At 40.2% G+C, this 18,645-nt stretch overlaps 1 protein-coding gene across 6 annotated transcripts in view; it reads left to right on the top strand.

Annotated features, from left to right (window-relative positions):
- WDR17 (WD repeat domain 17) overlaps nucleotides 1-18,239 on the top strand; it is a 104,846-nt gene extending 86,607 nt beyond the window's left edge. For 2 of the 6 annotated variants that reach the window (XM_026015821.2, XM_026015819.2), the window contains 11 exons: nucleotides 660-751; nucleotides 1,803-1,902; nucleotides 2,691-2,830; nucleotides 4,974-4,994; nucleotides 6,638-6,749; nucleotides 10,333-10,474; nucleotides 10,757-10,859; nucleotides 12,140-12,241; nucleotides 14,959-15,057; nucleotides 15,366-15,549; nucleotides 17,946-18,239. In XM_026015821.2, the coding sequence (XP_025871606.1) occupies nucleotides 660-751; nucleotides 1,803-1,902; nucleotides 2,691-2,830; nucleotides 4,974-4,994; nucleotides 6,638-6,749; nucleotides 10,333-10,474; nucleotides 10,757-10,859; nucleotides 12,140-12,241; nucleotides 14,959-15,057; nucleotides 15,366-15,549; nucleotides 17,946-18,065 (1,215 nt within the window). In that variant the 3' untranslated portion in view covers nucleotides 18,066-18,239. The remainder of the gene's footprint in view (nucleotides 1-659; nucleotides 752-1,802; nucleotides 1,903-2,690; nucleotides 2,831-4,973; nucleotides 4,995-6,637; nucleotides 6,750-10,332; nucleotides 10,475-10,756; nucleotides 10,860-12,139; nucleotides 12,242-14,958; nucleotides 15,058-15,365; nucleotides 15,550-17,945) is intronic. The other 4 variants (XM_072763890.1, XM_026015820.2, XM_072763891.1 and 1 more) reach the window with 3 other exon arrangements.
- Nucleotides 18,240-18,645: the final 406 nt, after the last annotated feature.

The following is an 18,645-nucleotide window of genomic DNA, read 5'->3' as shown; positions in this document are numbered from 1 at the left end:
CTCATATGCGCCTTCTGTGATCAAGAGTCACAGATGGGCTGGCTTCTGCCCACCTCCCGACCTGCTGTGTCCACACTGCAGTCACACCATCTGGTCACACCGAGTGTACTTTAGACACACAGACATCCCTGAACTCTGAACTTTTGTCTGCTGATGAATGTCATATATGGCCAAACAGCTTTTTCTAGTAACCATGAACTTGTTACAAATGGAGTTCACTTTTTTTTTTTCAAATTCTAAGGGTATCTCCAAATTGTATAAATTTCAGACATGATTTGAGTAAGCAGTTGATCCTTGAACAACACAGGGATCAGGGGTACTGAACCCCCACCCAGTCAGAAATCCCAGTGTAACTTTTGACTCTCCCAGAACTTACCCATTAATAGCCTCCTGTTGACCAGAAGCTTTACCGACAACGTTGTCAATTGTACACTGTATTATTAAGATAAAGTAAACTAGAGGAAAGAAATGTTACTAAGAAAATCGTAAGGAAGAAAAAATACGTTTACAGAATTGTACTGTATTTATTGAAAAAAATCTGCATGTAAGTGGACCCGTAGTGTTCAAGGGTCAAGTGTACTTTGATCAAAATAATATTCTAAAATTGGTCAGCTATCAACAATTAGCTAAAATTAATTAAAGATTGCATTAAATTCCAGGCTGCTTGTGAGGGAAACATGCAGACATTACATGTTTCTACACCTAAAGAATCTTCGTATTCTGATGATACCTACAAGGAAGACTTTAATGAGTGAGCATTTTATTCTCTGTGTGGGGTCATAGTCTAATGGTTGGCTCCCCTGTAGGAGGCTTTGGGAGACATGCAGTTCATCTTTCTTTGCGTAGGGGGCTTGGCTGTCTCACCGTATTTCCCACCGTAGCCCCACTCCGTAGGTGAACAGGACAGTGTCTGGCACGTAGATGCAGCCCACACACGTTTTGTGGGGCTTCCAGGGAAGCAGAATGCATTTCAGGAGAGAGATGGCAAATAAAGCACCTAAATACTTAAAAACTGATCAAACCTGTTTAGGGAGGAAGGGCAGTGAAAGTAGGTGGGCTGTTTATTAACATTTCACTGTAAAGTCAGTGTAGATAATGTCACCCCGACACTGTTCATAATCAAGACCCCAGAATTAATGGTGGGAATAAAATTTAGGCTACTTAAATCCAGATACATATGTTTTTAAAAGTAACAGACGTTAGAACTCTTCAGCCTTTTGACCTTTTTAAAATCTAATAATCTGCTTTCCCACGTCATATCCATTGGCTTCTCTTATTGCTCTAGTAAATTGGATATTTAAACTTTTAGGATGCTTCTCAAGTAAAAAAAAAAAAAAAGGAGTCATAATATATTAAGCAAATAATGTGTTGGGACCAACATGTTCCTTCCTGGTTCTTTGCTGCTGTTCTCTGCCATTTTAAATATGATATGGTAAAGATCATATCTTGTGTCACCACTTACGTTTTGAAAAGTTTCAGCTCAACCTATAGCTCTTCTAAGGTTGACTGCCCTGTAGCTGAATTATAATGATTTGATGTAGGACAGTACATTTTGAGAATTAGGCTTTTCTTCTGACATTGACGGTGGGGGAGAAGCCCATTGATTGATTGGTCAGCTAAGACTGGTTTCCTGATTGATTGATGATTGATTGATTTTTACCAAAAATCAGGCTTTATACTTGAATCAGAGATATCAAATGAAATCCTATTGGATCATTTGGCCAACTTGTTATAAAAGAGCATTAGTCCACTTTATGATGGAATCCTTGTGTTCCTGGAGGGACGTACACTCTGTTTTCTAGACTCCTCCACAAAGTCAGTGAAGAATTGTCAGAATGGTATTTCCAGGACGGTCGTGCAGTGCTGGCTGCCTGCTGCCAGCTGGCTGTCGATAACACTGAGGTACGTTTCACATTGGTTCATGTGGATGAAAAACCCTTCAGATGTGTCATGGTGTTCAAGTGGAAAAAATACGGCAACTTCTGTGCAAGATCTGAGTTTGTGTGCTTTTCAAGCCTTGACTTCCACGCCTCGAGCACACACCAACTCTATAGACTATGGGATTTTTTTCCGATTTATTTTTTATCACAAGATACATGTTGGTAACAACCTGATTTAAGTATTTCATCCTACATGACAAGCAGTAGTATGATAAAGGGACAAAAATCTCTGGACCGGGACTCAGAATACCTGACTTCTCAACCTACTTATTTTTAACGTACTTCAAGTATATTATTCGCAAGCTATGTTTTTAAGGTATTTTCATAAGAAAAGTGTTAAGTAAAGATGGCTTCTATTATGCGTATATCCTTAGATGTAGTATATTTAAGGGATAATTGATAATCATTGAGCACTATTGAAGAAGCTTTTAAGAATTTACATTGTTTTGTGATAGAGATTGAAGGATATATTGAGGATATTGCAGGTAGACTGTTATTATAAATGTATTACTAAGGGTTCTAAACTTAAATTCTGACCTTACAAAAATTTCCTGTACATCCCTTTATCAGATAAGCTCTTCCATCTGGAAATTGTGTTTATACTTACATAAGTACTTTATAGGAGTATTACATTCAGTATTTTATAGGAATGTAGATTAATACTACTTTAGCTACTTTATGAATTAGTGGGGAGTGATGATCCCATCTAGCATCTCTGAAACTGAAGAAATTATTTTCTTATTGAGCAAGCTTGCTATGGCATACCTGATTCGTGGAAATGAACTGGAGTTGGCCGTCTGTGTGGGCACAGTACTAGGGGAGACTGCAGCACCTGCAACCCACTATGCCCTGGAACTGTTGGCAAGAAAATGCATGATGATTCCAACATGGTAAGAATTTCTAAATTCGAAGAATGATCTTATAGTGATGGAATACATTTTTTAAATATTGTAAGTTACATTTGATGTGTGTTGGGAGGATACAGCATCTCCTTTTTTTTTTTTTTAATAAAAGGAAGATTGTGGGAGGGAACCATGCTATGACAATGAAGTAATGGTGGTTAAATAATGAAATCTACCATGACCCGTTCTGAAACAAGGCAGTCGCAACTATGATATTTTCAAGCACACAAAACATCATGAGAATACATGCACTCTTCTTAAGATAATCAGGACCACACATTTCCACATTTTAAATGCTACATATCTACACTCATCCTCATCCGATCTTCTCTCATAGTTTAAGGTTTGGAAAATAAAATCACTTTTCTAATGAAGAATAGTAACTTTTAATGGAGAGTGATGGTTTAGCTGGAGACTGGGAATAGGCCACTTCCCCAGACTTGGGCAGCAACTCTAAGAAATAGACCTTGGAAGGTCCCTGCAGTGACAGGAAGTCTAGGTGAAAGCAGTTCTCACCCCATCTGCATCGCCAGGATCTTGGGGCAGACAGTTCTTCGTTACGGAGCAACCTAAAGATGACTTTAGACTTTTATCTTCTCTTTCCCCAAAGTACTTAAAACCTCAAGGAGTTTCTAAGTAGACTTGTTTATCAGGCTTCGTAGCTCTTCCCACGTACACCCTGTGCACGCACATACCACTCTTCGATGGACTATACAGATTCCACTGCTGAATCCTACAGATAAAAGTGTTAATAATGGTGACAGCCGGCTAGCCCCTCCACACTGCATACTGTGTGCCAAGCTCTGTGTTAAGCACTTTACATGTAACAACTTACTAGATATTAGGCAGTAGATAGTTGTTTGCCTCAGATCTCAGTAAGTGCTTGAGCCAAGATTGGAGGTTACATAAACTGGCTGCAATTTGCACTTAGCAACTTACTTAGTTCAGACCGCTGTAGCAAAATGCCACAGACTGGATGGCTTGTACACAACAGAAGTTTATTTCTCACAGTTCTAAATGGTGAGATCTTAGGATCAGGATGCTGGCAGATTTGGGGTCTGATGAGAATTGGCTTGCTGGGTCATAATTGACCATCTTCTTGTGCTCACTTGTGGAAGGGGTGAACTAGTCCTCTGTGGCCTCTTTTGTAAGGACACTAATCCCATTCGTGAGGGCTTAGCCCTCAGGCCCTAATCATGTCCCAACGGTCCCACTTCCAAATACCATTATATTGGGGATTAGGTTTCAGTATATGAATGTTGGGGGTAATACAAGCATCCAGTCTATTGCAGCTATCACGCTATACCCTCTTTAATGTGTGACTAAGTCAGCAAAAGAGAAACACTTCTCATTTGCCTCTTCTCATTTTCTAGATCTGGGGGCTTCATAGTGAATCCGGAATCTCAGAGTTTTTAGAATTTTTACCATATCTTACATTCATATGAGAGCTCCCTCCCCGAACCTGAAGATAGTAGTACCCCACCATCAGCTTTAGGCTTAAATCTATTAAATGCCCACCATCCTTGGAGATGTTTTTCTCTCTGTTGAAAAGGATAGCAGCCAGTTACGTGCTTACCATGACTTGCCTTGGACCCATCCCAAAGCATGAGGTTTAACTCAGATTGTTTATTCACCAGGGTGACCAACTCCATACTAAAAATCATCACCGAATCTAAATAAAATGTGATTCGTTCCTTTTTCCTAGGTGAAGGTGCAACATAGCAAAACAGAAATAGAAATTCAACTTAAGTGAGGTTTAAAAAAAAAATCTTTCAACTGACTATATGTGTTAGTTGCTTTTCATATAAAACAAACTTCCATTTCCCTGTAACTGCCCCAAGAAGTTCCCTTCTATGTCCATAGATACATGCACCAAGAACTAGGATAAAGTTCAAATTCTAAAATATGTGGTGCTGATCAGGTTTATTTCCAGGGGGAATCTGTAATCACCATGGGTACTTAGAGTTCAGAAATTTAAGTAAAATTTGGACAGCTGCATAATTTTGAGAGGATGTTCATGATTTTGTAAACCAAGTATATTTTGCCTTTTTTACATTTACTGGTAAAAGTCTCCTTGTTTCTCGTTGCATATTATCTATGGTATTCATATTTAAAATCATTTTCTTTCTAGCTTTCCATCTGTTGGATACAGGTATTATCTAGATTTATAAAAACATTTAATTAAAAAACTCATGTTATATTTTAGTTCTAGAGTATTAACTCTATATTAAGAAATGATCATTGCCTGTTTGGGCTTCATTGGTTAACAGAATGCTAGTTCATTTATAGAATTTATAACATATAAAACCTAACTACAAAGTAATAACAGTTCCTGTAGCCTCGGTACAAAATCACTCCCGATTTTATACTTAAATCATGTGTAAGTAATGAATTGTGACTTTCTAAGATATAAAACAATAGTAGCTAAGGGAGTGAAAATGCCTGTTCTGGTAGCAAAATGTAAGATGTTACATTATTTGGTAAGTCTGTATCATTACATATATACATTTTCCCCAACTGGTATACTGAATTTTCAATAAATAGGAAGTTACACTAAAGAATGAATAAAATTATCTGGCATTGCCATAAATTTCAGTGTATGAAGATATACTTCTACAGTGAGAAAGAGACTTTCATCTGTAGTTCATAGAAGTTTGAATAGAATTTTAGCATAGCAAGTTTATGCACTATAAAAGCAAATGATCATTTCTGTATTCTCATGGACATACCTGAATACTGCTAGTACATGTTGGTATCAGAAAACATAGTCATTTAAACTTTTTTAGCAAGAACAGGTGAATTACCCTAATTTGAGGCTTGTAAAAACACTCAGAGATTTACCTGCTCTGCAATGATAGAATATTTGACACACACGAACTGTCTCCATTCCTGTTCTCTGCTCACGACATTCTGGATTAAACATCTGTTACTGTTTTTAAAATAATTTATTCACATAAATGACCAAGATACATGTTTCTGAAGGCTTCACAAAGAAGGTGAAGGAGCCTGTTACTCTCAGAAGTCTGCCCTTCAGAAATGCACATCTGAAACACTGCATATTCTCAGGTTATGAATGTGTCATACAGTGAGTTTCTTGAAAACTGAATAATATCTCGAACCCTTGCAAGTTAGCATTTTCTCAGTTCTGATGTATGCAACCAAAACCTCTTTACCTAGTGATTTTTAAAAAGGGTATTACACAGAACACTTTTAATGTAAAGCTGTGAAGTCCGTACAACACTTTAAAATACCTTATTTTTAAGTGATTTATTCCACCCATTGAATCTTTAAAAAGTAAATCAGAAAACTGCATTTCTATCTTTGATTTTCACCTAAAGTTTAAGAGAGACGCAAAATACCCAAACTTCTAAACTTTAAATACCCAAGCATTCTTAATTGGTTTTAATGAGCTGGCTAATCCAGGGCAATTGGCAAGTGTAACAAAAGCTGATGAGAATTAGCTTTCACGAAGTTTGCTTTATAATTCACTCCCAAGAACATATCTAATGCCCCTTACTTTGGTTAGGGAATTCTTCTGTAATAACAAAATTAAATGCAAATATAGAAAGATTCATTTAGATTTTTTGAAAATTACAGGAATTTCATAATACATTTCTCCTTCATGCCCTTCTGTTTCTGTCATCTACATTTAGAAGACTTTCATAATTAGGTAGGAAATTGGTACCATTTATGGAAGCAGACAATTAGGGTTTTCTTCCTTTGAAATAGTTCTAAGTGACATTTTTAGATTTTTTTTTTCTTTAATTGAAGTTTCCTCTTTTGTTATGTGCATAGGAATCTGGCGGCCGATCTTCTCCTGATGACTCCCGATAATGAACTACACCTAGTTAAGCTCTGTGCTTTCTACCCAGGGTGTACTGAAGAGATTAATGATCTTCATGAGAAGGTATGCTAAGGATATTACTTGTCCCGGTTTGCAGTGCAGGGCTGTGATTTAATTCATTTTAGGTTCAGTCACACAGAGATGCAGGGAGAGGAGCAAACATATCCCTTTCAAGCCCTTTTACAAATGTAGCAAATGGTAACAGGAAGTTGAGCATTTGTTGAGCTTCTGCTGTATGCTTGGAACAGTTTTAAATTTTCACATTTTTGTATTTTACCCAATTCTGATGAAACCCTGAAAAGCACGGGATATTGTTACAATTTCAGAGAAGGTAAGGAACTGCCCTTAGTTAAGAGTGGAGTGTGAACTTGAGCCTCAGCCGGTCTGTCTCCACATCCCTAGCCCTTCCCACTCTGCCGCTCTGCGCCATAGGGAACAAGCACACTATTTAAAAATAGGCAATTTAGGATCTTTAAAAGAGTTAATGGAGTGTAATGAAATTCACATGCATTACTCTAAAATGCTTTAAAAATATTCCTTTGTAGAATATAGGAATTTATGTGCCAAGATTATATATAAAAGCAACCAAAATATTCAGTAATCGGGAGATTGTTTATGCAAATTGTAGTACATTTCTGCATTTCAGTGCTTTTAATCCATTAAAAAGATCATGAAGTTTTCTTTTTATTGACATTGGTAGATAGCTATAAAAGAGTTATGTAAAGAAGCGGAATATGAAATGCACATGCCATATGATTCTCATTTTTAAAATAACTGTGTATATATTTATGTTATTTATAGTGTGTTTAAGGGGATATGTACAGTTCTTTTAAGAAAAAGGTAAAATATAGTAGAATATTTTATCTTTTAACTCTGAAAATAACAATGTTTTGTTTCACTTATATGAGCCTTGAATTGTCCCCAGTGCCTGAGTGGCCCTACTCATCCAACAGTGGATTCTTACTAAGTATTATGTTAGCACAGATAGATCAAAGTATGTGTGAGTGTGTGTGTGTAAGTGTGTGTGATACCAGGGAAATACTTGTGATAGGATAAATGTGCACAGTGACCAGTGGGCTATAAGATCATGGGTCATTCAATTTCTTTATACACTTTGTATTCTGTGAATTATTATTTTTTAATAAATTTTATTTATTCATGAGAGACACAGAGAGAGAGGCAGAGAGAGAAACAGGCTCCACACAGGGAGCCCGACATGGGACTCGATCCCAGGTCTCCAGGATCATGCCCTGGGCCGAAGGCGGTGCTAAACCGCTGAGCCACCAGGGCTGCCCCTGTGAATTATTTTTTTAAATGAGATGCACTTTGCTTTCACAAACATGACAAATAAAAGCCATTTCAATGTTGCAATTAAAATAGTGAAGGAAGTAGGAACTTTACATTCGCTGCATAGTACTCTCTTTTTTTAAAGATTTTATTTGTTTATATGAGAATGAGAACAGAAGCAGAGGGAGGGGGAAAGAAAAAGGGAGGGCCAGAGGGAGAGAAATAGGCTCCCTGCTGAATACAGACCCCTAAATGTTAGGGCTCGATCCTAGGACCCCAAGGTCAAGACCTGAGCTGAAGTCAAATGCTTAGCCAACTGAGCCACCCAGGCACCCCTGCACGGTGCTTTAAATGTACACCCACATATCTTCTGAGGTGACGACAGCAGATGCTAATATTGGGGCTTAGGGAAGCAAGGAGATATTTGTCTGGGTTTACACACTAGTAATGACACGGGCAAGATGACATCCACATGGTCTTTTCATCACACATTCTAAAAGGATGTAATTAGATTTTCTGGTCAGACTTCATTAATAACTCTTTAGAAAGGCTAGTCAGGGGGATCCCTGGGTGGCTCAGTGGTTAAGTGCCTGCCTTCAGCCCAGGGCGTGATCATGGAGTCCTGGGATCGAGTCCCATGTCAGGCTCCCTACATGGAGCCTGCTTCTCCTTCTGCCTGTGTTTCTGCCTCTCCCTCTCTCTGTGTCTCTCATGAATAAATAAATAAAATCTTAAAAAAAAAAAAAAAGACTAGTCAGTATATGTAAAGGTGTTATTACCTCTGGATCATTTCACAAGTAATGCTAAACGTTATATTTTTAAATACTACCTTAATTTATATGACTTTCAGAATTTTAACATAGGACAGAAATTGTAGGAATGATCATCTTATTCTTCTTATATTTTATTTGAGGATACAATTCAATAGAAACCATTTTTTATTTCCTTTTTGGGTGTCTGTCAAAGTAAAGAAACTTTACTTTGTCTAGCCAGGCATAGGACCTAGCACATAGTAGTAATTGCTTAGCAAATAACTGGCATTTAGCAAATAAATATGGGGAAACAATATGAAATGTTATATGTATGAAAGCTCATTTAATTTAGTTTGTTGTAATTTTTAAGAGAGCAGGGAGAGATTGAGGAATCCAAGATGTTCAGTTTACCAAATTTTCATTTATTTTAAGTTTTTCTTTAATTCCTAGATAGTTAACATCCAGTGTGATGTTACATTGAGGCGTATAGTGCAGTGAATCAGTTCTTCCATACAACACCCGATGCCCTTGACGGCAAGAGGGCTCCTTCCTCCCCATCACCTACTCTCCCCTCCCACTTTAAACCACAGCAAATAGGAAACTCTTGAATAAGTGCATTAATAAAAAGATCGCATAAACCATCTCAGTAACTTAAGGGGACGTGAAGGGACAGTACGAAGGGATGAGAGTGACGACAAACCTCACAGGCAGGGGCGGGGATCGGTGACCTTGCCCTGATGGAACAGCAGCATCCAGAGTCACGACCCCGAATCCCTTCTGCGTTGGAAGCACCGTCTCTGTGGTTTCCAGAGACCAGAGACACAAGGCATGAGACTATGTATGGGGGTTGCTCAGAAACAAACCAGCAAACGTTCGACACTTCAGCTTCAAACATCACGAACATACAGATGTGGACATAAAAGATAACTTAATTTCTGCCCTCGTTGTGGAAGCAGAAGAACTTGCCTCGGGGAGGAGCAGACTCTGAGTTTCAACAGGAAAAAAAAACTATGAAAAAAATGGGGAGTAGTATTGCTTTCCATTCTACCATAAGGAAATTTCAGAGGCTCAGAATCTCCCATTTTGTGGCATTTAGGAATGTCAGAGCCAACGACTCCGGGAACTTGTACATTTTTTTGCCTTCCTGCTTAAAGTGACGTTGCTTTGTCTCAAAGGCCACAGTGAAATTAAATGCCACAGTGTAGGGGACACGTAAGAGGGTTTCATTTATGTTTTCTACATTTTATGTAGTTCCTGGTATCGGTCAGTATGTTCTGAAATAACAAATCTCAGCATTTTTTTCCTAAGTTGCATGCGTGGATCCTATTTCCAGATCACAATCAGGACAATTTACTTCCACCCCTTTTATTAGGTATTTATGTGATGAAAAACTACTAACTCATTAGGTAATATCCTGTTTATTGTTCTTGGATCCTGAAGATATGTCCATAAATATGTGCTCTTAATACAGATTACTTCATTTACATCTATTTTGGGCAGCTTTTATAAGAAAAGCACAGTAGGCATACTGGAAATGCTCAGTGCTTATACCACTGCTTTTCCCCCTCTTAAATTTTAGTAACATCATCAAACTGATTCCTTTTCAGTGCAAGCTCCCCACGCTAGAGGAGTGTATGCAGTTAGCGGAGGCAGCCCATGCGGATGGTAATATATTTGAAACTGTAAAGTATTACTTGTTAAGTCAGGAACCTGAAAAGGCCCTTCCGATTGGTATTGACTTCATCAAAGGTAAGTTTCCCATTGGTAGTATAATCTAAAATCTCATTTATTTGATCTTTTCATTAATATTGATTGGAAGCCTTAAACTCCAGCACTGGCCATCTTAAATTTAAAAAAAGCAAGAGATTGGTGATTGTAGGGCATGGGGACTTGAGAGAGGGTTAAATATCCAAATAGTTGTGATCTTGATGGGATTGACCAGGAAAAAATTAATTATCTAAGTTAAAAATTGAATGAACATGTTTTAATACTATTATTTAGAAAATCTCTTATTTGGTTTTATTTTGCCAGAATACATCACTAGTTCAGATTGGACATTGGATACCATCTATCCGGTTCTTGACCTGTTGAGTTATATTCGTACTGAAAAATTACTCTTACATACATGTACTAAGTGAGTACTTTTCCCCAAAAAATATATAATTGAACTTATGTAATGTTTTTAAATGGTTGTATTCTTTTTGGTGTTCAGATAAAGAATAAGATCATCTTGGACACGTAGATGCCCTTGTAGAAAAATTACATTTTTATTTGCTATTTCCTCTTTTTTTTTTTAAGATTTATTTATTTAATTCAGGGAGGGAAGCAAAGAGAGAAAGAGAATCTCAAGCAGACTCCATGCTAACCATGGAGCCGACACGGGGCTCGATCTCACTACCATGAAATCATGACCTGAGCCTAAACCAAGAGATAGACACTTACTGGGCTACCCAAGAGCCCCTTTATTTGCTATTTTTACTTTTTTATTTTATTTTTTTCAAGATTTTATTTATTCATGATAGACAGAGAGAGAGAGAGGCAGAGACACAGGCAGAGGGAGAAGCAGGTTCCATGCAGGGAACCCGATGTGGGACGTGATCCCGGGACCCCAGGATCACGCCCTGGGCCTAAGGCAGGCGCCAAACCACTCAACCACCCAGGGATCCCCTGCTATTTTTAAGAAAAAAATACAGAAGTCTACTTGAAACAGAAATAATCGTAGTGGTCCTACTTACCAATACCTAGACTGAGCATGTTGATATATGTGTGTACACACGCACACGCGCACCTGGCCTAAATAGTGCTAATTCAGAGCCTTGGGGTAGCCTTCGACCTCAAGTCCTCCAGAAACGAGTCATCATATCTCTTAAATAGCCTCTGTGTGCAAAGCGCAGACACTAGAAATTGAAGAATAGACCCCATCCCTGCATTCAAGTATCATTTAAGGACCTGTTGTCCATAGAATGAAAGTCCCCAGAGACGACATGTAGTTTGTATTGGAGGCTTTGGGCTATTTTTGTGTTAATGGCGTGTGTGGAAAAGATGATGCCACAGCCTGGGGAACTTTGACAAGTTTCCCTAGCCGGAAATGGAGCGGGTATGCTCTGTCCTTTCCTAGAGTCTGCACTGTGTGCCAGGAATCCCTAAATCGGGCCTAATGAGTTATTGACAGAGAAATTCAGATGAAGACACAGGTTATATAGAGAAAAACAAGAAGGCAAGAGTGAAACGTCATTTGCAGCTTAGCATCAGTGTGTGAATACGAGTTAAGTCACGAATAAAACATCCTCACGTTGAGAAAATTTTCTGAACACATTTTGCTATAAATGTCACTCATCAAAATATAGACATATGTGGGTAATGTTCTGTGCCGCAAGTTACGGAATCAAAAAAAATAAATATATTCTCTTTTAGAGCTCGAAATGAATTGCTCATATTATGTGGTTATGTGGGCGCATTACTGGCCATCAGGAGACGGTACCGAAGCATTGTTCCAGCCCTTTACGAGTACACAAGGTAAGGCCGCTCTCACTTCTCCGAGGACAGAGCCCAGCGTGGTTTCTGGAAGGTGCCAGACACGTGCTGCATGCATCCATTCATCCCTCATGCCCTTTCTAACAGAGCAGCGATGAACTGTAGGAATCAGAAGCGAATTAGGATGTAAATTAATAGGACTCCCAACTCTGGCTTAAACACCTGGGGTTAATTGGTCTTAAGTCAGCTGAGGTCGGCATTCCAGGCCTGCGAAGGCAGCGCACAGAGCCCATCGCGGACCCCAGTCCTCCCTTCCGAGTGCCCTTCCTGGGGGCAGACATTCCGGGACCAAGCTGTCTCTGCCCCGTCGCTTCCCGGCACAGTGAGGGCCCCGTGGAGGTGTCGGGCGGCCCCTGGAGCAGGCAGGGAACAGTGGGTAGTGCCGCTGCCGGGACACTGCGGGAAGAACCTATTTTGGGGCAGGCAGCAGACCCAAATTCGAGAGCAACTTTTAACAATATTACAGTATCTTATAGGAGCCATAGGATGCACCACATGGAATTAAAATATTGTTTAATGGAGTATGGTCATTTATCTATGACTTGGGTAATAGAAAATAGTTCCTTGAAATAATAATATCAGAAATAAAAGGAGGCGTTCAGACTTGAGGCAGGAGAGACTGGGGAGATTGTATCTAAATTACTAGAAACACGCTGGTTTAGAACGAGAAACTAAGAAGGCCCTGGTTGGGAGCCGCTTCCTACCTCCCTGGTGGTGGGAGCCCCTTCCTACGCCCCTGGTGGTGGGAGCCCCTTCCTACCTCCCTGGTCGTAGTCTGTGTCTTGTGCTCCCGCTGGCGCCCTGGCCCCACATACTGAGCCCCCTCTCCATCACTCCCTCTGCTTCCAGCTCATTCTCCGGGTCTGCCCACACTCCTCTCTCCTCTCCGTGCTCTGTCCTTAGGAACCTCGCCCTCTGTGGCTCCACCTGTCACCTCCCTGGCGGGTTTTGTATTCAGGCCCAGCTCCGATGGCTCGCTAGACTCTGGCCTCAACTCCATGTGCTCAAAATGAAGATGCTCTCCCTCCTGAAACCCGCTTCTCGTCCTGTGTTCTCTCTCTCTCTCTCTCTCTCAATTGTCGTTCTGATTCTGTGGCCCATAATAAAGTGATCAGGGTCACGAGGAAGTGTTCTCTGACCGCCGTGGCCTCGGCCTGCATCACCTCCCTCTGGCCGTAGCCCTGCTCACCCGATCTCTGCGGCTCTGTTCTCCTGCTGTGGCCTCGCCTTCCAGAAGCAGCATCCCCCCTTGTACCCCCAGGACTCCCCACTGTCCGTCACAGAGTTTCCAGATCCTGAGTCATACACAAAAGGTCTGCAAACCTACGGTTCGGGCTGTGGCGCCCACCGAAGCCCACTCTGTTCCCCACCCGGCCAAGCTGATTGCTTCTGATCCCCGTGCTGTGGAAGCTTCCCCGAGAGTTGTTCAGTGTCCCTCCACCCACTCATTATCTCTGTTTTTCTCCTCACTCTTCCACGCTGCTTTGTAGACCGTAGATCGTTAAAAACCACTGGGCAGATAAAGTCCTCTCCAGTGCGGACTTGTACACAGGGAAGCCCTAGTGTGTCAGGAATTCAATTTGGAGCTAGCCACGTCGTCCAGAATGATTTTAAGCTCACTAATTTGGGGTTGAAGAAAACGATAAGCTACCAGGCGATCTGAGATATCATTGCTACAGTTGCTGACAGCTGATGTTAGACGTGCACGTCGGGGGGAGAGTTGTGCCTTCGTCCTCGCCGGGGCCACTCGTGTCCCAGCAGAGTGATGACAGTTAGCGGGAGTGACCATAAAACGTAGATTTGAAACGGCTTACTTGGCCCTGACTTCACCTCTAAGCTCTTGCTCTGTCTCTTTCTCAGCCCCAAACAGCTTTTACTTTTACATTTCAACGAACTAAGTTCCTGCAAAAACACACTGGGTTTGTGACTTACTACAGAAACTTAGGACTAGTATTTCTTTATCTAAAGCTTCCTAGTTAATACTAATTATATCTCTTTTCCAGTTTTCTCTGCGCAGGGGTGATGGATCAGCGATGTCGCTGTTTTACTGCCTGGTCTCACACGCCTCTGTCTTGGAGGAGTTGGAAGTCCGCATTTCTGTTCCTTTTCACTGGTTCACATTCTCCTCCCACACACCTTCTCCCTCCTCTGATCATCGTTTTTAATTCACACACACGCTGCTCCATAGGCAGCCCCGTGGGGCGGTTAGTCAGCGTTGCTTGGCCCATCTCTCTGTCTCCGCAGTTCGGTGGTGTCTTCACCTGTGCGTTTACTTACTTATTTACCAGTTTTACTTCTTAACATCTTAAGTTTTTATTTACATCCCAGCTACATACAGTGTGATATTAGTCCGGGTGCACGGTACCAGGATGCAGCTCTTCCGCACGACACCCAGGGCCCGTCTCATGGCGACAGGTGCACCCCACCGCCTGTTTCCCCCGACCCCCTGCCTGCCATCCTTTCAGTTCATGTATTCACTTTGCTCTCTTAGACTGTCATCCAGCCTTGACACCCTTGACCTCAGGGAACGTACAGGCCCGGATACAAGTAAGCGCACACGCGCACACATATGCTCGTGTACACATATGCATTTTGAACAGTAGTTGTTGCATCTGAAATCGCAGCCACTTAAAGCTCATTTGCTTTTTTGATAGCTGAGTCTTGGATGTCAGGCATTAATTTCTTTCTCTCTGTTTCAGTCAGCTATTAAAACGTCGGGTGGTGTCAGTGCCTTTAAAGATTGAGCACCTTTCTGAGGAATTGGATGCGTGGAGAGCTTGCACACAGTCTGTGAGCCGGTGAGTGAAGACACTGTGAAAATTGGGATTTATAGATGATAGACAAACCTGTTGAAAACATGGACTGGCTCACTATTAATCTTAGCCCAGTAATGCCTCTTGGCTTGTTTACAGCATATATTCAGTAATAATTTACATTCCTGTTTTTTTCTGCCTTTATTTTAAAGTCCTTTGTTTTATGAATTCAGTCTAAATTGCCATCAGCTCTAAAGGGGAACTGAGTAATCCTCAGGGACTGTTTCTATTGTAAACCTCATTTATTCTATGCTTTTACGAAAATGAAAATGTAACATCTGTTGAAAATATAGGTCCTCGGAAGAGTCTGCATGTACACCCCCTTCTGACTCACAAAAAATGGTTTATGCAACTTTGCTAAAGAGACTCCAGGAAGAGCCGCTTGGAGGAATTGTCGGACCAGATTACGTGACCGGATCGAACCTGCCCAGTCATTCTGATACCCACATCTCTTGCCTTACGGGATTAAAAATCCAGGTACGGCCTATTGTGAGACATAAATAGTTTGTTTCCATTTGTTCCTCTATGTTAAAAACTTTTCTTAAAATAAGCATAATCTGAATAAAGTAGGTACCTATAAAGAACACTAATGAGTAAGAAAATACTGCCCTCACTGCTCTATCATTAGTATAAATGGTTTCCCTGTCCTTAAAATAAAATGAGAGAGATGGTCGTTGCATTATTACCATGAAAGCAACTCATGGAGTAGGTCTACTTACTAACAAATGTTTAAAGATACATGTGGATCATATCCTTGGGGAAATTAAATAAGGAGACAAAGCAACAGTCAACATGGTTCTAAATTATATTACAATAGATTAAAATTAACTTTGCAGTCTCTCTTTGTATGTTATTTGCACAAAGAAATTAAGAACCGGCAGGTGTATGTTATTGACAAACATGTTCTTACATTGACTTCTTACAAATCATTGGGATTGATCATGAAGGATGGCTAACCCCTAAGGAAGGGCCCTAGTGTATGGTCAGAAATACGACGTGCCCCATTTCTGGGGAGAACGGAGACCCCTTCATGGTCTCAGGGCCGGGGCCAGGTGGAGGTGTCTGCGTGAAGCACACCATGATGAGTCCGTGTAGACTGCAGTCTGGAATAAAAGAACACCACTTCCCAGAAAAGGGTGAATTCACATTTTACACACTTGATTCTTATGTTTCTACATGGAATGTGACTAATTACACTTCTTATACTGACATGCCAGACCAGTGGAGACAGCTATTCTGGGGATAACCACTTAAATGAAATAGCTTGCAGTTAATGTAAACCCAAGACATAGCTTGACTTGGTGCTAGAAATACACTAATATAGTCCAAATAAACTAATATGGTCCAGAAAAGAGATAGGACACTTAGTTATCCACTTATGTTCTGAGACAAAGAATCAAAGCAGTACATTCAATAATATACAGTTAAGAGCAGAAAACATCCTGTGGTTTTTAGAATTTATCTCCAGTGCTGCTTGCGGCCCCCGCTGAGCCGTTCCTAGTACTTCCTTCTCATTCCTCATGTGCCCTCTGGTTTCTCTTCTCCTCTTCTGGTTCCTTTACTCCGTCTGCAGTTTCAGTGACCTAACAGACCTCCACACCCAAAACCGCAATAGGAAAGGGCCTACACGGGTGGCTCAGCAGTTTAGTGCTGCCTTCAGCCTAGGGCGTGATCCTGGAGACCCGGGATCCCTGCATGCAGGGAGCCTGTTTCTCCCTCTGCCTGGGTCTCTGCACCGCCACCCCCCCCCCCCCCCCGTCTCTCATGAATAAATAAATAAAATCTTAAAAAAAAAAAAAAAAAGGAAAGGTCCTATCATATACAACTCATATAGCTGGGGTTCTTCCCTCCCAGCATCTTTCTCTTTAAACAGAAAATTAGTGTTCTGTGAAATTTCAAGTACCTATGAGTAGGAAGCAGTCCACTTCATATGATGGGTTTTCCAGTGTCAAGAAATGATTTATTAACAACAGGCTGTGTCATTTGAAATCATGATAAAAAATCTGATAACGTTAGAAAATAATTAAGAAGATGAGCTTTTTAGTCCATTTCAGGTTTTTGAAATCAGGCTTTTCTTTCTGACAGCTGGGAGAAATAGATTAAAAGGCTTGTTTTGCATTTGGTTCTTCAGAATGATCCTTGACATACAAAGTACCTGATGTAACTCGATCAAAAATATGGTGGTACATTGTATGATTGACATTGTTTTAAATTATGTGCACACATACATAGACATATATATTTCATCTCTTTTTTAAAAGATTTTATTTATTCATGACAGAGAGAGAGAGAGAGGCAGAGACACAGGCAGAGGGAGAAACAGGCTCCATGCAGGGAACCCGACGTGGGCCTCGATTCCAGGTCTCCAGGATCACGCCCTCGGCTGAAGGTGGCGCCAAACCGCTGGGCCCCCGAGGCTGCCCTATTTTTCATCTTCTAGAGAGCAGTTGCAGAGCTTCTGGCTTAAATCATTTCCCCAGCTATCTGATAGAGGCTCTATGATTAAAATAGTAAAGTGTATTTAATTCTATGCTAGGCATAGATACCTTTATAAAATATTAACTTTGTATTAATTAATGGATTGGCAATACCTTTGCCATTGGTAGCACTACTGTACTCAAAGAATTCAGATTATGAAACCAAATTCTGTTTTAAAAGACATTGGGGCATAATGTTAACATATCTAAATTTTTTTTCTATATTTGGTAGCAGTTCAAAAAATCTGATTTTTCTCATATATTAAAATTTCCTATTACCATTGTCTAAATATTGCCAGTGTCTTTACTATTATTATTAAAGGGATTCTGTTTCTGTAGGTTTAAAGCATGTTGCAAATTTATAATCCCATCTTCTCTTTCCTCAACTCTGCACAGGGCCCTGTATTTTTCCTTGAAGATGGGAAATCTACTATCTCATTGAATGACGCTTTGATGTGGGCAAAGGTGAACCCGTTCTCACCTTTAGGGACTGGAATACGACTCAACCCATTTTGACAGAAAATGTTTCTCCTTGTTTGTTTTTTTAAAGACCTTTTGTGGGTTAGTATTACCTTTGCCTTTGCTGTCTAAGAGCCAGAGGTTGAGGGGAGAAGGGGAAGGTGGGGAATAAGAGTTGACTTTATAAATTAACTTCAAAAAAATAAAATATTTATATAATTTCAAGGAAAACTAGATGTGTCCTTTATAAGATAGAATAGCCATATTTGGGAGAAAGATAAAAGAAGAATCTAAAAGAGCATATATAAGCTTCACAAAGGTACCAAAGTTTCATTAAAAAGTACCAAAACATTTTATTGTTGAAACACTGAAACATAGAAAATAATGCAACACCTTGAATAGTGCTTGACATTGAATGAGTATTTAATGACTATTGGAATGACTGAGTGTTCTTGAGCTACCAGAATATAAGGCATGTATGACGATCTTCAAGTTAACAAACACCCATACTGTCCTCCATAAAGTATATAGTAAATCAGTAGTTTCAGTTCATATTTAATGAAAGTTTCCAGTTTAACATCTGTCAACACATGGATACACAGTCAAAATACTTCTGAGTTATTTTTTAAAGGAAAAC

This window comes from Vulpes vulpes, chromosome 7 (genome assembly GCF_048418805.1).
Source record: "Vulpes vulpes isolate BD-2025 chromosome 7, VulVul3, whole genome shotgun sequence".
NCBI classification, from domain to species: domain Eukaryota; kingdom Metazoa; phylum Chordata; class Mammalia; order Carnivora; family Canidae; genus Vulpes; species Vulpes vulpes.
This window is presented reverse-complemented; position numbering and strand designations above follow the sequence as displayed.